The sequence below is a fragment of the Myotis myotis genome, unplaced genomic scaffold, assembly GCF_014108235.1.
Source record: "Myotis myotis isolate mMyoMyo1 unplaced genomic scaffold, mMyoMyo1.p scaffold_m19_p_6, whole genome shotgun sequence".
Lineage (NCBI taxonomy): Eukaryota > Metazoa > Chordata > Mammalia > Chiroptera > Vespertilionidae > Myotis > Myotis myotis.
The window spans coordinates 60,277,774-60,302,396 of NW_023416368.1; the positions used below are offsets into that span (position 1 = coordinate 60,277,774).

At 42.6% G+C, this 24,623-nt stretch overlaps 2 protein-coding genes and 1 pseudogene across 3 annotated transcripts; 1 reads left to right on the forward strand and 2 right to left on the reverse strand.

The window, feature by feature from the left end:
* Positions 1–1,345: 1,345 nt before the first annotated feature.
* Positions 1,346–19,320, forward strand: TMEM192 (transmembrane protein 192). 2 transcript variants are annotated; one of them, XM_036314353.1, is made up of 6 exons: positions 1,348–1,509; positions 7,853–7,999; positions 10,789–11,053; positions 15,182–15,316; positions 16,914–17,016; positions 17,616–19,320. In XM_036314353.1, exons 1-6 carry the CDS (start codon positions 1,483–1,485, stop codon positions 17,752–17,754), a joined length of 816 nt encoding a protein of 271 aa, XP_036170246.1. In that variant the 5' UTR covers positions 1,348–1,482; the 3' UTR covers positions 17,755–19,320. The 2 variants fall into 2 exon arrangements, with proteins under 2 accessions (XP_036170248.1, XP_036170246.1); XM_036314355.1 differs by lacking the exon at positions 7,853–7,999 and having other exon boundaries at positions 1,346–1,509.
* A 1,362-nt stretch (positions 19,321–20,682) lies between these two features.
* On the reverse strand, positions 20,683–22,296 carry LOC118658461 (putative tripartite motif-containing protein 75). Its single transcript, XM_036314011.1, is given in 4 exon segments — positions 20,683–20,758; positions 20,760–20,966; positions 20,968–21,201; positions 21,395–22,296. Coding segments are annotated over 4 exon segments (1,419 nt in total).
* A 1,418-nt stretch (positions 22,297–23,714) lies between these two features.
* On the reverse strand, positions 23,715–24,371 carry LOC118658741 (annotated as a pseudogene).
* Between the last annotated feature and the right edge of the window lie 252 nt (positions 24,372–24,623).

The window sequence follows — 24,623 nt, forward strand, 5'->3', positions numbered from 1 at the left end:
AAGGAATCCGTCCTCCCGCCCCGGCTCTATCACTGAGCCCAACCGCCAGGGCACACTTTTTCGGTAGTTCCTCTGGGTTCGGGGTCATGCATAAATAGTCTTTACTGTAAAACTATAATTTTTTTTCTAGAAGTTCTGTCGATTCATTTTTATGTTTCAATCTCTGAACTATGAGGAATTTATTTTGGCTTAAGGAATGTGGGAGTGATCCAGCTTTATTTTCTTCCAAATGGCTATTTTTCACTAAATAATCCATCACCTGGGGAATACTTATTTTAAAAAATATAAAATAAATATAAAATATAAATAAATATAAAATATAAAATAAAACTTTTTACTCCAAGAAATGTTATACAAGGAAAGACCCAGACTCCAAAGAGCGTCTCCTGACACAGGGCGAAGTCTGCGCATTCGGAGCCGAATCTGAGCCAGAAGAGGGAGCTACTGATGAGCAAAGCCTGAGAGACGGGCCACTCATTGGGTTTCTTTACTCATGCCCATGGGTGCGATCTGTGACTAGGTCATAGGGATTAGAATCTTTATTCTCTTCGTGCCCCCTCTACCGGTTTTAAGCTAAAAATAGGAACTCTAGATCTTGGCTGTGGGCAGAGGCGGCTTTCCGTGCGCGTGCCCCCCCCCCCCCCCCCTTCGCATCCGCCGCTCCCGCCGCTCCCAGCCTTTCCGTAGTTCCGCCTGACCAGGCTGGAGTCTGAACTCGGCGTCTCGGGTTCGAGACCCAGCCCCTTGAATTGTTGCTGCGCAACCTCAGTTTCCCTTCCCGGCAACATAAATAATAATAAGCTCTCAGCCCTAGCTGGTTTGGCTCAGTGGATAGAGCGCCGGCCTGCGGATTGCAGGGTCCCAGGTTCGAATTTCATCAGGGGCACATGCCTGGGTTGCGGGCTTGATCCCCAGCGGGGGCCATGCAGGAGGCAGCCGACCCATGATTCTCTCATCGTTGATGTTTCTAATCTCTCCCTCTCTCTTCCTCTCTGAAATCAATAAAAATATATTTAAAAATAAAAAAATAGGAACTCTAAAATCCTACTACTTGTTCTAATTATGCATGGAGCTCTGCCTGCAAACAAAAACTAAGACTGAAAAGAGTAAACGTTTTAAAAAGAAGTACGGGTCCGCCGAAAATATTTAAATTCTTGGTCTTGTAACGCGTCCTTTCATGCCCAGGTCTCTGGCCAATAGCGGACCTGAGCAGACGGGGGAATCCCGAGGAACCAAGGTCACGCGGCAGCTGCGGCCCACGGGTCCGGTCTTCGGGGCGGGACACGCCCCTCCCCCTGCCTCGACCAATCGGAAGTGAGGAGGCGGGGCCATGGGAGACCCGAGGCGGGCCAGGCGCCTGAGCGGGTGTGTCTGGAGTGGGGGCGGGCAGATCCCTGAAGGTGGCAATTTCCCGGGCCCACGGCGCCGGGGAACAGGTGGAGAGGCCGGGCTGGCCCGGGCTTCGGCCTCAAGCGTCGGGAAATGGCTGCGGGGGGCAGGCTGGAAGATGTGAGTGCACGCAAGTGGCGGGCGGCTGGCCCGGAATCCCCTTCTTCCTGTACTGGGCGCGCTGGGCGGAGACTGCGCGGGGAAGCCACCCTCACCCCTGGCGTCCGCGGCGGGAGGCGGTGCTTCCTGCGCGGGGCAGGCCTGGGGCGCGGGGTTGTCAGAGGAGGCATCAAGGTGGGGAGGGGTCGGCGACAGGCCGGCTGGGCCTTGTTTTCCCGGTCTCCGCCGGGCGGTGGCTGCGCGCGTGCCGGGTCCCAGGCGGGTGCCCAGCCCACGTGCTGGCGCATTTGTGATCCCGGAACTGAGAGCTTCCCCTGCGCGCGCCTGGCTTGACCGCCCTGGCTCCTTGCGCGTCTGGGCGCCCGGCCGCTGGGCTCCGCTCTCTTCCGCGGGGGCCATTGGGGCGAATCTCCGCTCCCTGCGGGCCCCCTGCCTTGGCTCTGAAGGGCTGTGGTGTGGACCTGGCGCAGCTGCAAAGGGCAGGCGAGCAGCCAGCGTCCCACGGGCAGACCTGTGGCCATCATCACCAGGAAACCGACTTTGGAGAAAAACAATGGGCTGTTTTGAATTTAGGGAGGCTTGGTAGGAATGAAAGGAATGAGTCTGTTTTTCAGATGGATCCAAACCATATTACTAAAAAAACCCCAAACAGTGCCCTATTATATAGTGTACGGAGTGATAGCATAATTGCAAAAAATATTTCCTTAAGTATATTAAAACATTTTTAGGGGAAACATATTTATGCTCAGAATTAACAGTTACCCTATGGTCACAAAATAAGAACTTTGCATTATCAAAAATGCAAAGTTGACAGTTTACATTAAAGCACTCATTTGGATTAACAAATTAATAGAAATATTACTGCAGTCCTATCACTGCATGAGGTCCATCAGGCAAGACATATGAAACACAGTTCCAGCCCTACAAGAGGTAAGATTCTTTGGTAAGTAGCGGCCATAGTTGTATTATCTTGACTAAATAATGACCAAACAGTTTCTAATAAGACTAAAAATTCCTCCTTTTCCCCCAGCGGAGATCATGGAACACTAACTGTAAAACCTGCAAGTAGATTTGAGACACATATATTTAAAGAAAAATTGATTTTCTTCTAAATTTTTAAGGGTGGGATGCATGAACTGACAATGTATGGAAATGAAATGAATATCTAAGTAAAATGAGAGACTTAGAAAAATGCACGCAGTAAATGCTTCTTGGCTGATGCTAAGCTACCCCAGGGTTCTTGGATTTGTGTAGCTTTTAGCTTTAGAATGAGTACAATCCCAGAAACCTGTTTCACCAACAGTTACATAGCTAGGTCACTTTCAATCTGAGCAAGTTGCCTGCTTTCGTATTTTTGTGGATATGAATTCTACCATTCAGTAAAAAGCTAAAAATGATCTGCCATGTATAGGCCCAGACACTTCAATGACTTAAAAGAGTCATTGTTAAGGTTAATTGATTGCAAGCAGTGAAAACCACTCTGGCTAACTTAAGGAAAATTGGGATTTCTCTGAAATAGGGTAGATGAACACCCAGGCCTCTGGAAGGACCCATATTGGTGTGGGCAAAAACAAGAGATATCTTCTACAGGTAGGAATGTAGTTATCAATAATGAAAATGAAGAAATTATTTGTATTCAGGAGGCATCTTCCCTCCACCTTTCACTTGCAGATGTGAATTAGAGAATGATGGGGTGCTATTTGTATGGATTTACTATATTTTCTGTCGGAATCATTGGACAGTGCCATTTGACATAGACATGTATTTATTGAACATTAAATGGGAGACAGAGAGAAGAAACTGTACTTCGGCCCCAACCCCTTCAATGTAGTCAGGGAACATAATACAAGGCAGCATAAGAAATATTCCAACTAAATATTAAGGGTACTATGTTTCATAGGAGTTTTAAAGTAGAAAGAAAACACTTGTCTTGACAAGTTTTATAGAGAACATGAGTTTTGTTGGGTTTGGATCTTGAAAGATGAGTTGGATTCTGAAAAGATAAAAGAGTGTATTTGTGGGCATTCCATAAAGCCCATTGAGGCTAGAGGAGAAGGAACATGAAACGGAAGACAAAGTACAATAGTTCCTCAACTAACATTGATGAGACGTCTTAGGAATTTAACTCTGGTTGATATCAATTAGCCTATGGTAAAATTGGTTTCATTATATTGCGTTTTACTTAAAGTTACAAAACCTATTGACGATGTTAGGTGAGGTCTTACTGTAGATTCTTGTTTTACAGTTAAGGTCTCAATGCTGGCTTTAGTTTAAGCTCCCAGGCCCCATGTGTTCAAGAAGTTGGGCAATAGTTTATCCATTCCACACACACATTAAGCCCCTGCTATATATCCGGTGCTATAGTTACAAAGAACATAATACAATACAGAGTTCTGCCCTTATGAAGCACACCTATTCCAACAACTGTGATGTCTTGTGCTTAGTATCATCTATATTATAAAAGGCCAGTGGCCTGAACGCTGGAACAACCTAATGACTGGTCCCTCCTCTGGCTTGTGAGCTGCTCATGGAGGCGGGGCGGGGTGGGGCGCAAGCTACTAGCAGCAGAGAGCTACGAGCAGCAGAGGGCTATGAGCAGCAGAGGTCAGGGCGTGAGCTACAAGTGGCAATGGGCAGGGCAACCAGCTGAGGCAAGCTTCTTGAGCACAGAGTCTGGGGTCCCCCGGCGGTGCGGCGGAGTCTGAGTCCTGCCAGCGCAGGGGGGTCTGGGTGTTGCGCGATTTCACGCACTGGGCCTCTAGTCTATATATATAAAAAGCCAGTGACTGGAATGCCATAATGACCGAAATGACCGGTTGCTATGACGCCCACTGTAGCCAGTGAACCACCCGATCAGGGGGTGAGGCCAGCCAGCCAGCCAACCTCCTGCAGCCCCTCCCCCTGGCCGGCCAACCACCCACAGCCCCTCTCCACAGCTGGCCCCACCCATAATCAGCCCCCACCAACCCGATCGGCCCACGGTCTCTCCTCCCAGCCAGCTCTGCCCCCCCACCCCAACCAGGGGCAGAGCCCGCTGGCCAATTGCCCTCAGCCCCTCCCCCCAGCTAGCCTAGCCCTGATAGGCCAATTAGGGTGGGCCAGCCAGCCAACCTCCCACTGTCTCCTCCTCCCGACAGGCCTGGCCCCGATCCGCCCTGATTGGGGCCCGGGCCAGCCAGACCCCACCTGTGCACGAATTCGTGCACTAGGCCTCTAGTAAGCTATAAAAGAGCCATTGAAACTGATCCAGAAATGACATTCTCATGCTAGAAATAACAGAGACATTAAAAATTATAACTGTTTTCTATGTGTTGCAAAGGTTTTAGAGACACATGGAAGATATAAAATAGATCCAAGTCAAACTTGTAGAGATGGAAACTATAATATCAGGTGAAAAGGGCAGTAGGAACAGTGTTGAGGCATTAGAGAAGACAGCATTTTTGCTGAGACAGGTATTTGAAAGGTGAGGAAGACTACTTGGAGGCACAGCAGTTGGCATCAAGAGGGAGGGAGAAAGGTGGTGAGAGGCAAATCCTGGAAAGTAACTTGGGAATGGATTGTAAAGCACATAGCCAGACTAAGTGTTTGGACTTTGTCATGCGGATAATGGGGAGGTACCCAAGGTTTGGGAGAGAGAAATGTGAATGTTTGTTTTGGAAGAACTCTGACTGCAGTGAGAGAATTGCTAAGGTCTACAGATTGGAAGGTATTAGCATAGGCCATGAAAAATGATGAGAGCCTTGACTGAGATAGAATAGAGAGGAAAGAACAGATTTGGGAGTTAAAATGGTAATGAATATTGTATTATATGGCAATGCATGTTATACAGTATAAAGACTATTATATGGTAATGAATATTACATGGTAATGAATATTATCAAAGAAAAAGCAAGAATTAGAGATAATAGTAGCTAATAGTCATTGATTGCTTACTCTGTACCTAGCAGTGTTCTAAGGACTTTTATTTATTCTAAGGTAATTACTTATTTAATCTTCCCAACAAAGCTATGAAGCAGGTGCTATAACTGTTCTCCTTTTAAAGGGGAGGGCACTGAGGCACAGAGGGATGAAGTAGCTTGTCCACAGCTGGGAAGCAGTAGAACTTACATTTGAACCCGGGCAGTTTGTCTTGGGAGCCTGCCCTTCACCACAGCACTTACTGCTGGTTGTCCCTACAGCTCTCGATAATCTCTCCTGATTATGATGACACCATCACTGGGTGAGGGAACACTGCAAGGACAGGTTTGGAACGTTCATTCATTCATCACATGTTCGCTGAGTGCCGGCCATGGGTACTGGCATTACAAAGACATAGGCAGTGGGGACACAGTGGGTCTCAGAAAGTCTATTGGGGAAGACATAAGTAAGAGACCATCACAGGATAGTATGCGGGAGGAGGTCAGCACCAAATGCTTGGGAAGACTGGGCGGGGTGGCATGATCCAGACGCTTGGCTGCCCGGGAAGGCTACCCATGGGAATTGCCCCACCTGAGCCTGGAAGGCTGCATGGACATTAGCTAAGGAAAGAGCTGTGGAAACTACAACATCTGCTGACCGAGAAAGAGCCAGAGGCAAAGGAGTCTTGAAGAGAAAAGAAGTCATCAGAATTGCACCATGAGTTTTTGGCAAACTAAACAGGAAACTGTCTAGGCACTGAATTTTAAAAATTGCAGACCAGTGGCCTGGCTGGGTGGCCCAGTTGGTTGGAGTGTGGTCTCATACACCAAAAGATTGTGGGTTCAGTTCTCAGCCAGGGCACATACTGAGATTGTGGGTTTGATTCCCAGTGGTCCTGGCAAGTTTGGGAGGCAACCATTTGTTTCTTACATTGATGTTTTTCTCTCTCCTTTTCCCTCTCTCTCTAAAATCAGTGGAAACATATCCTTGGGTGAGGATTTTAAAAACTGTGGAGCAGCATTGAATGCCTGAGATTGGAAATCAAAGCCCCACATTACTGAATTATCTATATAATTAATCATAGTGACCAACATACCATCCTCTACCCCTTCCAAAGTAGAAAGCCCTTATCTTCTGTCTCCTAATTGGCTTCCCTTTTGCAAATTAAGGCATCATTTCCCTTTCATTCTAGGATACCTAGGTAACCTAAATTTGGTGCATTATCTGTGCTATTCATTTGCTAATTTATTACTCCTCTCTTGTATACTGTGCACTATATTCTATTGTATGTTGTTTAGTCCTGCATGCCTTTACCCCTGGCCTCCCCAATGAAAATGTAATCTCCTTTTGACTGTGTCTTAAGTTTATATAACAGTTTTCCCTAAGAATCTTTTTTTAAAATAAATTTTTACTGATTTCAGAGAAGAAAGGAGAGGGAGAGATGGAAACATCAATAATGAGAAAGAATAAGCTATCAGCTGCCTCCTACATGCCCCCACTGGGGATTGAGCCTGCAACCCGGCCATGTATCCTGATGGGGAATCAAACTGTGACCTCCTGGTGTATAGATCGATGTGCAACCACTGAACCACACTGGCTAAGAATCTGACATTGAGAGATTATTGTATGCACCAGAGACTGGACAGTATACTGTTCTGTCAAGACAATACTGTTAAACATGATTAAGTAGATTTTTAAGTAGCAGCTGAACTTTTCCCAACTACAGTGGGGCCTTGACTTAGGAGTGTTCCGACTAACGAGTTCTTTGAGATACCAGCTGTCTCTCGGCTGATTTTTTGCATTGAGTTGATAGAGTAATTTGAGTTAACGAGCTCCTTAACGGTCTCGGAATGAATTAAACTGGTAAGTCAAGGCCCCACTGTACTTCAGTGACATTGCAAGTGGTTGTTCTCATTGAGAATCTGACATCTACAAACTAAAGTCTCCTTGGAAGGTCTGTCAGGGTGCTCTGTTTCTATTAGTGCTCTAAAATATTTCTATCATAACTCAAAGTTTGTTTTAAGGCCTCTGAATAAAGCCTTCACCAATTTTCCAGAATTTTATGGAGCACAGAGACATAGTTGAAGAATTGCAACCATATGTACTTATTTCATCAATAATACCAATAATGTTAAGTAAATCAATATCTAAGTATTGAGGGCCTGAAGAAAATTATTTGCTTTAGTCTCATTATGTATTACCTTGTTTGAAGATAAATGAATTAAGACGTCCTCTACCTGTTATAATGATTGTTGTTTTCACCAGTTTGTATGCAGAAGTTATCTAGAGGCTTATGTATATTTTCAAAGTTGGCTTTAGGTAGGGAGTATTTTTGTCTCTAACTTGTATACTGCTTTTTAAAGCTTTATAAATTCAGTAAATTTGTCTTAGAAACATAATCCAGAAAGTGGCAATTATAGCTTGCTTCCTTTTTCCTGCACCCCAGGGTTCCTTGGATCCATCCCAAAGTGTTGAAGATGACCCCCTTCTGGACACCCAGCATCTTTCACATTATTCCTTACATGCTCATTTTAGACCCAGATTCCATCCTCTTCCTACGGTCATTATAGCAAACCTTCTCCTGTTAATACATGTAAGTTTGCCACGAGAAAGTGATCCATCTAGAGGTGATGTTCTTTTTTTTTTTTTTATCTTTATTGTTGAAAGTATTACAGATGTCCCCTTATTTCTCCCCATGCCTTCACTGCACTATTGTCTGTGTCCATGGGTTATATGTATATGCATATAAGTTCTTTGGTTAGTCTCTTCCTTACCACCCCCCCACACACACCCCCGGCCCCAAACCCCCTGACATTTTTCATTCTGTTGCATACTTTAGTGTCTCTGGATCTATTTTGTTTGTCAGCTTATTTTATGCATTAGATTCCATAAGTGAGATCATGTGATACTGTCTTTCTGTAACTGGTTTATTTTGCTTAGCATAATACTCTCCAGGTCCCTCCATGCTGTCTCAAAGGGTAAAAGATCCTTTTTTTTTTTTTTAAGATCTGGAAACAGCCCAAGTGTCCATCAATAGATTAATGGATTAAAAAGATGTAGTACAGCCCTAGTTGGTTTGGCTCTATAATGGATATAGTGTCAGCCTGCAGACTGAAGGGTCCCAGGTTTGATTTCAGTCAAGAGCACATGCCCAGGTTGCAGGCTTGATCCCCAGTGGGGGACATGCAGGAGGCAGCAGATCAATGATTCTCTCTCATCATCGATGTTTCTATCTCTCCCTCCCTCCCTCTCCCTTCCTCTCTGAAATCAATAAAAATATATTTAAAACAAAAATAAAATAAATAAAATGTGCATACTTTTTCACTCATATCTCTACTTCAAAGAATTTATTGTGGGCATGTTTCCAGTATTACCCAGTTTCTTTAAGAGATTTAATAATGTAGTTATTACTCTGTGTCAGAGTTTCCCAAACTTCAGGGTGGATCAGACTTCCTGGCAGGCTTGTTGAATCGCCCCCAGATATTTTGAGTCAGTGGGTAAGAGGTGGGGCCTGAGAATTTGCATTAATAAACGGCCCCTGGTGATCCTGATGCCACTGGCCTGGAAACCACACTTGGAACTACTGCTCTGCAGCTTACTTCTTGTAGTCTGACGTATAGACATCCATCCAAACTGATGCACAGGGATTCGTTAATTCTTTCATGGCTGAGTAATATTCTACTATGTGTGTGGGTGTACCTTGATCTCTTCAAGAATTCTATTGTGGATGGATACATATACTTGGGTAATTTTCAAGTTTTGCAGATTTGGAGAATATTGCAGTGAATATTCATATCCATGTATGCTAGGTGCTGGTGCTTGTCCTGAGGGATAGAGTCCTTGACGTAGGATTTCTGGGTCAAGGTATTTCCAGGTGATTTTTCAATAGCAATTCTGACCAGCCAGCAATATATGAGAATGTCTGTTTGCTTGTATTTTGGCACCAATCTTTTACCTTTTTGTCATCTAATTGTATAGTTTTTATTGTTCTCTTAACACTGAAACTGGAAACAAATTTATTTTATCGTATTTATTTATTTTTTCCCCTCCTACTCCCTGGAAATTGTTAATTTGTTGCCTGAATGGCAAAAGGGGTTCTGTGAATGTGCTTAAGTCAGGATGTAGATGGGGAGATTATTCTGGATTGTACAGTGGGCCCAATGTAGTCATGAATCCTTAAGAGAGGAAGACGGGGTCAGAGTCAAAAAGAGAAGTGACCATGGAAATAGAGGTCAGAAAAGAGAGATTTGAAGATGTCACCCTGCTGGCTCTGAAGATGGAGGAAGAAGACATGAGTGACAGAATGCAGGGGTCCCTAGAAGCTGAGAGAGACATGGACACGGTTCTCCTCTAAAGTCTCCAGATGAGCAGACTCATGAATTTTAGGCAAATAAGACCCATAGAAATAAACTTTTTAAAATCATGATTTTTCTTTTATCTTTAAGGCACTCAATTAACTGTTTTTTGTTGTTGTTTTTTTTTTTACTCTTTTCAGTAAAAGAGAAGTGGGCAGGAAACTGTCTTTAATATTAAGTGTCTATTTCTGTTAAGATCAGATTTAAAGTGATTTTTTTTCTTATTTGCGATTTTGTTTTCTACGTTATCTCCAAATTTTTCTTCAAATTTTGTTTTAAAAGTTTGTAAAGCCCTAGCTGGTTTGGCTCAATGGATAAAGTGCAGGCCTGTGGGCCCAGCTGGCCTGGCTCAGTGGTTGAGCATCTACCTATGAACCAGGAGGTCACGGTTCAATTCTCGGTCAGGGCACATGCCTGGGTTGCAGGCTTGGTTCCCAGTGTGGGACGTGCAGGAGGCAGCCGATCAATGATTCTCTCTCATCATTGATGTCTCTCCCTCTCTGAAATCAATAAAAATATGTATTTTTTTTTAAAAGCGTAGGCCTGAGGGACTGAAGGGTCCTCTGTTTGATTCTGTCAGGTGCACATGCCTGGGTTTCGGGCTTGATCCCCAGTGGCAGCGTGCAGTAGGCAGCTGATCGATGATTCTCTCATTCTTGATGTTTCTATCTCTCCCTCTCCCTTCCTTTCTGAAATCTATAAAATATATATATATATATTTTAAAGTTTGTAAAAATACAGTGTTTTTTAAAATTTATTTATAAAAATTGGATATCAGAAATCATAAGCTTAGAGGAGGTGAAGGGTTTGAGCAAAAAAGAAAAAAAGGAGAGAGAAATCCTGGACATGGACAACAGTGCAGTAATTGCAGCGGTGGAGGAGCAGAGAGGGGCTAAAAGGTGATGGAAAAATCAAATTAAATGAAACTTAAAAACAAAAAAGTTATAAGCATGAAGAGTATGTGGTGGGGTGGTGATAATGTTTCTGAAATATTGAATATTAAGCCTACTGCTTTCCTTTCCACCAGGTTGTGTTTGTTATTTTAGCATTTGTAACAGGTGTGCTTTGTTCTTACCCTGATCCAAATGAGGACAAGTGCCCAGGAAACTACACCAATCCACTGAAAGTTCAGACGGTCATAATCCTTGGAAAAGTTATTTTGTGGATTCTGCATTTCCTTCTTGAGCGCTACATTCAGCATCACCACAGCAAAGTAAGAAACCGAGGCTATCATATGATCTACCGATCAACAAGGCATCTTAAAAGACTTGCATTAATGATACACTCCACGGGTAAGTAAGTCAATTGTCTCTCTCAGCTTGTCTGTGGCTTTGTTGAGTAGCAAAAATTACAGCAAAAAGAAAATCTGAAAACTTGATTTTATAATCAAATATAGCAGATCCTTGAATAATGTCATTTCATGCAGCGTCATTTTGTTAAAATGTTGATGGGATGCCATAGGAACTTAACACTTATTTATATCAGTAGCCTATGGTCAGATTGGTTTCTTTATACGCTGTTTCACTAAATGTCACAGAAACCTATTCACAAAGTTAAGTCAGGACTTACTGTAGATTCTCATTTTTGTGGGACTGATATGTGTTGTGGCCGCTAAATTTTGGAGCACCTAAATGTCGAAGCTTTTCTTAAAATATATATAAGCTTCATTTTCCTCTGAAATCTGTGTTGGTTATTATAAGGGAGGGAATATCATTTTTCCTCTACCTTCCAGGTATTTGGCTGAGACCCCCACTGTAATAAAAGACAGATTAACAGGAGAAAAACAGACAAGTTTAATAACATGTATGCCTCCTGTATACAGATACCCAGGATACTGTAACACCCCAAAATGGCCCAAGCCACTACTTAAATACCATCTCCAGCTAAAGACAAAAGAAGATGCTGGTGTGGGAGGCAGTTATGGGTGGTTACCAGGAAAAGCAAAGTAAACAAGAATAAAGTTGTTAAGCAGATTTAAGTAGATGCCTTCTCCATTGATAAGAATTTCTTGAGATTTAGAGTCATCCTTCTCTTCCTGGCACAGAGAAGGAGACAGTCTTACAAATGGATAACTTCTCCGTTTTCAGAGCTTTTTCCTGATGTCTGCTGTTCCTTGAAAATAATCAGCTTAAAGTAATCCTTATGCCAAAGAGTTATATTTTCAGGCGGCATTTTCTGCTCTCCTTCATTATAAACATGGAATCCATGTATTCCTGTGTCCATGTATCTCTATCTCCTTATTCATCTCAAGGAGACAGAAATGCTGCTGCTATTTGATACCTGGAAGATAAGAAGAGGGAATTGTTTTATTTTAAATGAAACTCGGTGCTTTCCTTGCAGTAAGAGAGAAACTGTTATGTAATAAGATGCATTATCCAAAACGAAGAAAGAAAAGCAAATTATGAAAGCAAGATCAGCATTTAGAATGCATGAGTGCCTGCTTCTCTTTACTGTTGTGGACATTTCAAAGGCTTAATGGAATTAAGCTGAGTTTCTTTAGGTAATTAGTTTTGCCTTAATGTTAGTATAAAGCTTCTGTCATTTTAAAATACCCTCTTTGATTGTGAGTCTGGAATAAATCTTTAAGCTGGATTAGAAATGAATACTTTTTGCAGAAAAACAGCATTACAGAATTTAATTTTTATTTTTATTTTGTGCTAGTGCATTTACTGAAGGGCAAACTGAAAACTGCAAGTTCATCCACTTGGTGACATTTTTAGTGAAGATGGAGGGCCATGCTAGCAGAGAAAGCAGCATTTTATAGAGGTGGCTGAACTGTGCTCATCCAGGAGGGGACGGCATTTACTGCTTGCTCCCTGAGAAAGAACTTGATTTTATGTTCAACTTTTGCTGTGTAGTGTTCTCTCCTGGCCAGAAGGTGTCACTATCACCTTTTGGTTGAAGGGGTGGGCAGAAAACTTTTTTTAAATGTTTTTATTGATTTTAGAGAGGGAGAGAGAGAGAGAGATCCATCTGTTGCCTCTTGAAGGCACCCCAACAGGGGACTGAACCCAAAACCCGGGCATGTACCCTCCTGGGAATCAAACCTGCCACTTCTGATGCATGGGACTATGCTCAACCAACTGACCCACACCGGCCTGGGCAAAAACCTATTTTTTAATTACTGAAAGACCTTATATGCTCTATAACCAAAATAATGTTCCATCGTAAGTGATTTTCTGGAAATAGTCATTTTGAGTCCACCAAAATGACTTTAAAATTGTTAAAAATGTGACCCTTAATCATAATCTCTTTCTAAATAATTAGACCCTTAGTTTAATCGCAGATGGCATCACTTGTATGTTGCTCATATAAGGATCCAGAATATCAAAGAGGTTGGGGCAGGTATTCACCTTGTTTCTATTTTTCTTTAAGTATCTTTTTCTTATTTGAAGAAAAAGAGGTAAGTCATAGAAGATACAGAAGCTCCAGCTAATCAGAAGAGTATAACCATTTTTAAAATCAGATGTGATAGTATTGCTGGATATATTTTTTTAAATCTTTATTGTTGAAAGTATTACATATGTCCCCTATTTTCCCCTATTGACCCCTTTTAAGCCCACCCTCCCCCCCAACCCCAGGCCTTCACCACCCTATTATCTGTATCCATGGTTTATGCAAATATGCATACAATTTCTTTGGTTGATCTCTTACCACCCACCCATCTGCCCCTGAGTATTACTGGGTATTGATTAGCTTTATCCTGATGCTTTTTGTTATTCTCTAGAGAGGAAAGTGCATTTATTTTATGGAAATGGGAGAAGGGGCTTTTCTAAATAATTTGAAAATATTTATCTAATTTATCTGTCCTCGTTCCTTAGATCCAAATACATTTTAATGTTCAGCCTGTGTGGCTCAGTGGTCGAGCATCAGCCCATGAACCAAGAGGTCACTGGTTTGATTCCTGATCAGGCCACATGCCTGGGTTGCTGGTTTGATCCCCAGTAGTGGGTATGCAGGAGGCAGCTGGTCAATGTTTCTCTCTCATCAATGTTTCTATCTCTCTATCCCTCTCACTTTCTCTCTCTAAAAATAAATAAAAACATTTTAAAATACATTTTAAACTCAAGGTTTGTATGACAAGTATTATTTCCCCAATTTAAATAGGAGGAGTCCAGGGTCAGAGTAAATTAATGGCTTTAGTTCATTAAAAGAACTAATAGAGCCTAGCTGGGTGGATCAGGGATTGAGTGTCAACCTATGAACCAGGAGGTCACAGTTGAATTCCTGGTCAGGGTACATGCCTGGGTTGCAGGCTCTATTTCCCATGAAGGGCATGCATCAGGCAGCCAATAAATGATTCTCTCTCATCACTAATGTTTCTATCTCTCCCCTTCTCCCTTCCTCTCTGAAATCCATAAAAATTTATTTTAAAAAAACAAATACAAAAGAAATATATCAAAATAAATTTTTAAAAATGAAAAAAAGACAGCCAGGCCATTGTGGCTCAGTGGGTGAGCATTGACCTATGAACTAGAACAGTGATGGCGAACCTTTTGAGCTCGGCGTGTCAGCATTTTGAAAAACCCTAACTTAACTCTGGTGCCGTGTCACATATAGAAATTTTTTGATATTTGTAACCATAGTAAAACAAAGATGTATATTTTTGATATTTATTTTATATATTTAAATGCCACTTAACAAAGAAAAATCAACCAAAAAAATGAGTTCACGTGTCACCTCTGACATGGGTGTCATAGGTCCGCCATCACTGAACTAGAAGGTCACAGTTCGATTTCCAGGTTTCCGGCTCGATACCCAGTGTGGGGCGTGCAGGAGGCAGCCGCTCAACCATTTTCTTTCATCATTGATGTTTCTATCCTTTTCTCCCTCTCCCTTCCTCTCTAAAATCAATAATAATAAAAATATTTTTAAAAAATGAAACAAAACAATATCACTGTGAGAAAGATAGTTATCCCCATTTTTCAGGGAAAGTCAAGGAACAGAGGGAGTCAGGCATTTCTCCAGGGTTAGCAGTATGTCCGGGTTTCCATCCAAGTGTCTGGAGCATTGTAGTGCTGCTGAAGGCAGTGCAGGTCTGCCATGAGCGTAGGTGGTGACCAGAATGGATACTAGGTTCCTCAAATAACCATGAATCCGGAAGAACTGGGATAATGCACATTTCTAAAAAGCACAATGCACAAAGGATGACCCAAAGGAATGTCACTGTTAATAATTCTATGAAGCAAAAAACCATTTCTTAGTTTTTAAGAAAGTTCTATTTCATATATTTGTATTAGGAGACATCATTAACTCTTTGATGTTTTGTTTTCTTTTATTCCTCCCTCAAAAGATGAGCAGATTTTTGGTTTTTATCCTCCAACTTCCTTTACTTCTCTGTTTAAATGGAGCCTGGGTGTGTGCATGGCCTGGGGTGTCACCTGGGCTCTGGCTGACTCTGTGGTTATTTCCTCCTCCAGGCAGCACAGCTCTCCTCCTCACACTGTGCATACAGCATTCCTTCCCAGAGCCCAGCAGGTTGTATCTTGACCTCATTCTGGCCATCCTGGCCCTGGAACTGATCTGTTCCCTGACGTGTCTGCTCATCTACACAGGTAAGAACTACAAGTAGGCCGTTCTTACAAAGACCCGCTTGCAGCCCCGCTCATTTGAGAACAAGGAAGCTGCTCTCAAAGCTTTTCTATGTAGCTGAGGACCTGTTGCGCATCCCTATCTCTCATTGCTGACATTCAGACTTCTCTCATTTCAAATCCACGGGAAGATACCAGTGAGCCTCGTTTCTAGTTGTGTGTCATCCACAAGTTTCTGTCAATTGAAGTGAAGCCTTTCCAGTATAAAACGAAAAATTCCCCAAAGACCACCCATGTTTGATTCCTCAAAGGCAATTGACATGTAAATCTCACATTTACAATAAAAAGTAACTAACGACAAAATAAGTACACAAATAATGCATGCAAAATTGCATTAAGGCCAACGTTGCTTTGGGATAAATCATTTAAGAACCTCTGTCTCTTCTCTTTTAAAGCTCTCAGTTGATTGATGACCTTGGTAGGCTTTCTGTCTCACCCTATAGGGCATTGCTTTGAATGTCTGACAGTGAAACACACACAGTAGAGCATTTAACTTAACCCTCCTGCATAATCCCCCTGAAAAATGTTTGCCAGATATTTAAACCCTGTGCTAGTGCTCATTGAGTTATTTGTAAAAAATATTTTTAGTTCAGCTGATATGCAGTGAGTTTTTCTGGGTGGGCTAGCGGCATCCAAGCCCCTACTCTACTAAAAGTGTAATCTTGACCACCTCCTTCAAGACAGAAGATGGAAAATTTAGGACGCTGAAATATTACCTTGTTAAATAGCTTGTTGTTGTTGTTTTTTGTTCCTAAAGCTATCTTGTTCTGTGTTAAAGCTAATCACCTTAGTGTAACTTTTACTAGTATATACTTCATTAAAAAATACACACACTCTCACACACATCCTCACTCACTCACTTCCCTTCTCAGGATCCTAATTTGTTCTGGCTCTTCCCCTCCCCTCTCCCCCCGCCCCAAAAAACACCTTCTCCACTCTTTCGGGTTTCCTCCTCTCTGAACCTCCCCCCACCTGCATATCATTCCTACTGAGTAAGGGGCTGCTTTCCAGGGCTGCAAGCTCTGCTTTATGGTCCTTTTTTATCCTGTTCTGGAATGTAGATTTATTTGTATTTTTATCTGGGCTGGTAGCTCTTGTTATAGGGTAGTGTCCACAGAGGAGGCTTTGGAGCCCTGCTTCCCAGATTCGAGCCCTGGCCACTTGTCCAGCTTCCTTGGACTGCACTTTACTTGACTGTAGAAAATAAGGAGTAATAAAAGCACCCACCAAAGGGGGAGGTTCTGAGAACTGATTGAGTTCCAGTAAAATAGTCCCCCTGTGCCTTCTGTGCTTTTAGTCCACAAAAAAATAATCCCGGTTATTATTATCAATAATAGCAATGATCACTGTGTTCCCCGTGCTTAGTACAGGCTTGGCACATGATAAACTGTCAAATGGTTGAGTACATAAAAAACAACAACGAACCTATTGATTCTCTTTGTGAAGCATTTTTATGATATGACTTTTTTTGAAAATAGCCAATTCATGTAATTTGAAAGAATGGAAATAGAAGTATTTTTTATAATTAGATAACCTGACAATAATGACTTTATTATTTTAGTGAAGGTTCGAAAATTTAATAAAGCCAAACCACAGCCTGATATACTTGAAGAAGAAAAAGTCCATGCTTACCCTAGCAATATTACGTCAGAGACAGGATTCAGGTAAGCTTTGGGTGGGGAATAAAAGTTGCAAGAGAAATAATTTCCTCCCTCCCACCCCCCACCCCACCAAAATCTAGAAACCATTCTACTTGGAGATTATTACTGTGCATTTGTGCCTTTAGAATTAGGTCTGTGGGTGGTTTGTTGTTGTTGTTGTTAATCCTCGCCCAAGGATATTTTTTCATTTATTTTTAGGGAGAGTGGAAGGGAGGGAGTGAGAGGGAGAGGGAGAGGAACATCAATGTGAGAGAGACCCATGGATTGGTTGCCTTCCACATGTGCCCTGACCCAGGCCAGGGATGGAACCTGCAACCCAGGTACACAACCCTTTGCTGTGTGGGCTGAAGCTCTATTCACTGAGCAATATGGGCCAGAGCTAGAATTAGGTTTGATGCTACTTCCTTTCAGCTGTGGTAAAGCCCAGTCAAATGAAAGAATCTCATTTTGGGATATTGCCCTGGCTTACAATATCTACGAAAAGGTAACAAATGCAATATTCTGTATTTTCACCAGTTTTCAACTGGTTGGGACCCATTTGCAAAGAGACTAATGAGTATTGGTGAATATGTGTAACCCATTAATATTTTGATTCTTTGTAGGACTATTTCAAGTTTAGAAGAAATTATTGAAAAGCAAGGAGACATAATAGTATACCTGAAGAGACACAATGCACTGTTGAGTAAGCGGTTGTTGGCTTTCACTTCCTCGGACCTAGGCTCTCATTCAAATCGAATGTGAGAGTTCAAGGTCAAGACAGCAATTGCAGAGTGATCCAGGCTAATACAAGACTGACCACCTGACAAACTGTCATAGAAAATGGCAGCTTTTGCCGAGTGACATTTTACCACTCTTGTAGAGTACCTGAATTTGGTTCTCACCTGTGTGGCTATTTAATATGTAGAGCTTGTGGATTACGTGATGGTGATTTGTCAAGCCTTGATATCTCAAGAATATCTGTTTTACACATTTTGAAATTATTTAACTGCCTGGTTTATCCTAGGACCAAAGGTAAACCTTAAACATCTGCGCCAACACTTCTTCCACATGACGTGAGAATCCTATTGATAATTTGGCTACTTATAGAGTGAGACTGGCATGCTAATGTATTTAAAACAGGGAGTTGGTCAAATAAGTTCTTTCCACTCTTAAACTGATGAGGAAAGACATTTCTTGTGTTAATGATTCCTCCAATGGAGCCTTCTCATATAGTTTATATGCTTGTGTAGTATTGGATGGCAGCTTGGCCCTTGTAGCATTTATAAAGAGGTTTCTCACTGTAGGATCAAATTCTCACTAGGTGATTTACCATGCAAACTCTTACAGTTTTTCAATCTCCAGAAATAAGATATGAAGATTACTTGGATCAGTGTTAGACTAACCATTGTTGTCTGTTACCTCTACAGCACCTTCTACTGGCAACACTTTAAACTTTCTCTTTATTTTTGCCCTCTTCAGGAAGTTGCCATGCACTTCAGTATTGACTATACTAGTATACCTTCACTGGATCCACTGGATCAGTAAGTTCAGTGATAGCAAAGGGGTCTTCTGTGGCTTTGTCTAAAAAGAAAGGACACCTCTTTTAGTCTTGGATCAGACTTAAAAATAAAATGCCCTATCAACTTCTATACTGATATTAAACTTAGGTAATTCTCCGGATAAATTGAGGTATTTTGAGCCTGGCCAACATGGTTCAATGGTTGAGGGTCCACCTATATGAACCAGGAGGTCACGGTTCAGTTCCAGGTCAGGGCACATGCCCAGGTTGTGGGCTCGATCCCCGTGTGGGGGGTGTAGGAGACAACTGACCAATGATTTTCTCTCTCCCTCTCCCCTTTTCCCTTCTTCTCTGAAATCAATAAAAATATTTTTAAAAAATAAAGTGAATCATTTTAATGAATAAATGGCATTACTTCTGCAGTTTTCGTACTGTGCTCTTTATCAGTTTGCCCTTGGGGCCTTAACATGCTGCCTTAGGAAGACTTTTGGTTGAAAGCTTAACATGAGGGGGAGGGGATATCTGTGATAATGTCTGCTAATTTTTTATTTACTCTTAATTTTTTGGGGGGTATTTAGTGGAATAATCAATATTTGGTTTGAAAACGCTTAACCAAGACACAAGTATCTGACAGGGGATGTTGTCATGATGTCACACACACTGTTACTTATAGAGGGCAAACACCTGTTTCTTTTAGATGCGGCCATTGTGGGGGCATTCTAAGAGTTCTGGTGTCACCTGCAGACCATCCATTGAATCCCCAAAATGATGAGATTAATAAACTAAAAGGCCAAATTGTATTGTGAAAATCCTGGGTGTCTTCTCCAAGTTTTCTGTCCCCCCTTCCCATTCCATTCCCCCCCCCCCCCGCTCTTTTTAAATATGTTTTTATTGATTTCAGAGAGAAAGGGAGAGGGAGATAGAAACATCATTGATCGTCTGCCTCCTGCCCGCCCCCTTCTGGGGATTGAGCCTGCAACCCGGGCATGTGCCCTTAACCAGAATTGGACCTGGGACCCTTCAGTTGGCAGGCCGAAGCTCTATCCACTGAGCCAAACCAGCAAGGGCTTATCCTTCCTTTTTAGTAAGTATGTCTCAAACCATTGCCTTCTCTGAAAATCTGTCTCTGTGTTCTGAAAGAGTCTGTAAACTTTGCTGCCAGCTGATTTCTTTTTCAAAAGGAAAACACTGATGGTAGATGGATTGATTCTTATTTATTTTTAAATTCCATTTGGATGTAGTCTGTTTCTAAGGTTTATGGGATGAACTTTGGTTTACAGAGAAAACGTTGTAGTTAACATTAGGATGCTCAGGTTCCAATGTGTCAGCTGGGTGACCAGCAACACTCTTTTTAAACACAATAATGAACATTGCAAACTATAAAATAATGAAACTAAACACCAGGTCTAGCAAAACAGAAAAACCACAAAAGCAATTTAAATGTTAAGCATGCTATTCAGGAGGCAAATACTGTGCATCTAAAAAAACTAAGACAGACCCTGGTTTGTAGCTTACAGAGGACTAGGATTTCTGCCCTTTAGGATCAGTGAAATAAGGCAGAGAGCCCAAAGGTACCATAGGAGTCCAGGTCAGAGAATACCCTGGAGGGGAAGGGGGATTTAGGAACCCCAGGCCAATTCAAGAGTAAAGAAGCGAAGTAAACGGCTACAGAAGATCCCAAGCACTGGGTAGAGCTTGAACCAAGAGTGCAGTGGGACCTGGACAATCCTCAGATCTTGTCCAGTGTTGTTGAAACAAAATGAAACTTTCTTCCTGACATATGTGTTTAACAGGACCACCATTTCTCCCTTTCACCTTCCATTGAAGGGGGATTAGATTTACTCTCATATTAATATGATACCCACTGCCGGAACCGGTTTGGCTCAGTGGATAGAGTGTCGGCCTGCGGACTGAAAGGTCCCAGGTTCGATTCCGGTCAAGGGCATGTACCTGGGTTGCGGGCACATCTCCAGTGGGAGATGTGCAGGAGGCAGCTGATCGATGTTTCTCTCATCGATGTTTCTAACTCTCTATCTCTCTCCCTTCCTCTCTGTAAAAAATCAATAAAATATATTTAAAAAAAAAATATGATACCCACTATTGTATTCACACACACCTTCCATGTAAAAAAAAAATTATTAAATTGGTCCAGTCTCTTAGAAAGTTTTCATTCAGTCTGTTCCTATAGAGATCCTAAGAGGTTTTGAGTCAGGCCCTACATAGAAATAAGGCCTAAGAGGTCGATTAAGTGTCAGTGAAAGTATAGATGTGCGATTTGTCAGTCATGTTATAAAATGAGATCTCCCCCATCGCATAGTCCAGGAAAATGCCGATGCCTCTGGGCTTCACTTCAGACAAGAGAGGGATGGTGCCAGCTCCGGGGGCAGCATAGCTATTCCCCTGCCGCCTAATCCGCCAGCATCCCCGACAGGCCGACGGGCTCCTCCACCTGGTGGACAGAATCTTTGCAAACCCCGATCTCCCATTTGGGCTTGTCTCCCACGTCTACCTCCCAGAAATGCCTGCCGGAATGAAAGTATGGAAACCCCAGGACAACTGTGTTGACTGTAAATCTTTTTGGAAAATCAGGAACGTCTTGCATTCTCTTTGTATATCACACACACTTTTTATCCTCAGAGACAGTCAGGGTAGGGTGTGTTGTTTCAGGGTCTAGAACAGCCGTGGGCAAACTACGGCCCTCTGGCCGAATCCGGCCCGTTTGAAATGAATAAAACTAAAAAAAAAAGACCGTACCCTTTTATGTAATGATGTTTACTTTGAATTTATATTAGTTCACACAAACACTCCATCCATGCTTTTGTTCTGGCCCTCCCGTCCAGTTTAAGAACCCATTGTGGCCCTCGAGTCAAAAAGTTTGCCCACCCCTGGTCTAGAATGATATCTACTCTAAATGTCTTTGTAATTTTCTGCAAAGCAGAATACTGGAAAGGAAAACTGCAGCCTTCCCTCCGTAACTGGACTGAAAACATTGATGGGCTGAACCCCTCAGAGTGCTTGTAGAAACTTTTGATTTGTAACAGCAATTCCACATCCGTCAGCACCGTGCACTCTACTACCTGATTTAGCAGGCCTTTGAGTGTGGAATTGTACTTTGAAAATTCGGTTATATTAGCGCTGAGTTTCTTTTCAATCGCCTTTTCTTCATCAGCTAATCTTGAAAGAACTGCTTCTTGATCACGTTCTAAAAACTGCCTCAGGTGCTCAAATTCAGAGAGTAATTCCAGCCTTTGGGTTTCCATCTTCTCTCTCAGTTCTAAGGGTTTTTTGCTTTGAATGCTTATTGATTTCTGAGCGTCTGCCACCTGCTTCTTCAGGGGCTCAATGTAACTGCTGAGCCTTTGCCTGTGATGAGAGGCAGCCTCCTCCATGGGCCTCATCTGGTGGCCCTGGTGGTCAGGGGGCTGAGTGCACAGGGGACACAACAGCTCTCGGTCCTCCTCACAGAAGAGGGTCAGGACCTGGTTGTGCTTCTCACACAAGCGCCTCTCTTCCTGCTGCTGCTTCTTGCCCCTGGTGATCTGGAGGAGCTTGGCCATGTCAACCATCCTTCCCAGCTGGGTGTTGCCCCTCAAGCACCTCTCTTGGCATGGGTGACGGCACACAGGGCAAGGGAACCTGTCCTGCAGATCAGCCCAGGACTGCTGGGTGCAGGAGCGACAGAAGCTGTGCCCACATTCGATGGTGACAGGGTCTCACAGGCCATCCAGGCAGATGGGACAGTTGATTTCTGCCGGGAGTCCTGCCAGAGCTGAGTCAACCGCCATTGGGCCCCGAAAGGGACGGGACTAAGGTGGGTTTCTTCAGGAGGTTGGGCTCTGGGAGATCTCTCCACCGAGAAGCAGATGCACCCTCAGATCTCACTGGCCTTGCTGTCCTGAATGGCTCATTCCTCTGAGACCAGTGGCCGCTCGTGTCCAGAGGAGCTCCGTTCACCACCTCCAGCTCATCGCAGACTAGTTGAGTCCAAGTTCAGAAATTCTTGGTCAGAAAGCAGGCATGGTTCTAAAGTGCCTATGCATTCCTGGAGATGAGAAAAGATTGCTGCATGTAAAAAAGGCTACCATTGTGGTCCTGCTCACTGCCACATTTGAAGCAACCACTGGTTTGTGTCTCTATCAGCACAACCCAGCTAAACCAAGTCACCCACAATGGTGCTGCATGGAACTGTGGCAAGTGTATGGATTTGGGATTAGATCACCTGTCCTGGGTCAGTTTCCATCCTTAGTGACCTACCATCTGGGAAACCTGGGGAAAGTTACATAACATTCTTATCTCTAAGAGAACCTGGCAAAGAAGAATAAAATCCCCAAATTCAATCATTTTAATCTTGAGAAAAACCTAAGAAAAGGAGCTGGCACTGTTTGGCTTAAACAGTTTATTTTTTATAGTGCTGAATTCATAATATATCATGTTTACATGTTTTTCCTTTAGCTTCTCAGCTGCAGGATACATCCAGCTCTGTACAGAAAAGTAGATGGGATTTCGACGAGGTTAGATTTCCTTGAGGACCCTCCAACTCAAAAAACTGATTTTCATGTCATGCTCAGAATGAATAAAATTGGAGATGAAGGTTTCAATATAAAATAAAACAAACACACAAACAATTGTTCTTTGAAGTCATTGTCACTGCTGACCCACCCACTAGTGTCAATGATTTGTGGGGACAAGGTCCTAAGGAGGAGAAATACAGGTGTTAGGCATCAGCATGGTGCTAACATTTGGGGAGGAGGGCCAGGCTAGTGATTGGGAAGAACATGAGAAAAGCTTTTAGGTGCTGGTAATTATCTATTTCTTTTTCTTTTCCTTTCTTTTCCTTTCCTTTCCTTTCTTTTTTTTTATTACAGCTCAAAAGATTTTTCTTTTTACTTTCAAAAGTAGTATGCAAAAAGAAAAGTAGTAGGAAAAATATTTACTTACAAATTCTGATTACAAAGCATTTTAATATTTCTATTCCTTTAGCATATGACAAAACCGCAATATGCCTAGGAAGACAAAATATTTTAAAACATTGGAAAAACATTAAAAGACAAATGTCCATTATATAACCAAGAATGTTAAATATTTGGAAACTGTAAATTTCCTAAAATGTGGCAGGCACTTTCAGAGAGCTACATATTGCAAATTATCCTACCATGTTTCTTCCCAAATATCAATTATGTTTGATATGATGAAAAATACCAAGCAGACTCAACTAATTATCCAATCAAAGTTACCATGTCAAGGTTCAATTTAAGTACACAACTGAAAGTTTTGTCCAAGATGATCCTGACACATGAAGCTTCCAGTGAATTTCAGAAATGTTAACAAAGGTATCTTCCTTGTTTGCCTGTGAATGTTTGAGTATTGCTGTATTGTTGCCTTATGTCCACTACAGATACTGGTTCTTGGCCAGCCCAAGGGTCTTCAAGCATTGAAGGTTTGAAATAACTTTCCAACTCATTAGACATTCTTTTTTCTCTACCACGCCCTGATCCAAAGGTGTAGGTGTCCTTGGAGAAGCTTGAGGGTGGGCCTGCTGCTGCCCTGGGGAGTAGCCTAATTGCTGCTGAGACCCCGAGGGGGATCTGGAGTAGGAACCAGGGCAGCCGCCAGGGGACTGAGACCCAACCCGGCCCCACAGGAGGCTGACGCCCTGTCGTGGAGAGTGGCTGCTCCCATAGGGCCTACACCTGGGCCTATACAACTACATGTGATGTGGGCTCCCATACCAGTCCCTAGGCGAGGGCGGCCGTGGTCTGCCTCTGCCTGGGGTACCCCAGTAGCTGCTCCCGTTGCTCCAACTTCCTACACCCCAGCTAGGGTAAGGAGGAGTCAGGGGTGGAAAGTTCTGTTGGTGCATATTTGGAGAGGAAGATGTTACTCCTGCGTCCGGGAACTGTTCCGAATGATCTCTTTCTTAAATGGGTGGTGGTGTAGGGTTACAGGCCCATGCAATTCTGTTTGCAAGTCTATTAACAGTAAAAAATGAAAAGAAAATAATTGATTACAATTATGGTAGAACATTTTCATTCTCTTTGGCTGAGGAAGCCATCTGGTATGATTGAAAATCAGAAAGTTGCTATTAGTTTGTCCAACTATCTAAATAGCTTCT

Coding starts and splice junctions, on each gene's coding strand:
- TMEM192 (XM_036314353.1), top strand. CDS start 1,483: ATGGCTGCGGGGGGCAGGCTGGAAGAT. Junction 8,000..10,788: donor ACCTTCTCCTGTTAATACAT/GTAAGTTTGCCA, acceptor CCTTTCCACCAG/GTTGTGTTTGTTATTTTAGC. Junction 17,017..17,615: donor ACGTCAGAGACAGGATTCAG/GTAAGCTTTGGG, acceptor GATTCTTTGTAG/GACTATTTCAAGTTTAGAAG.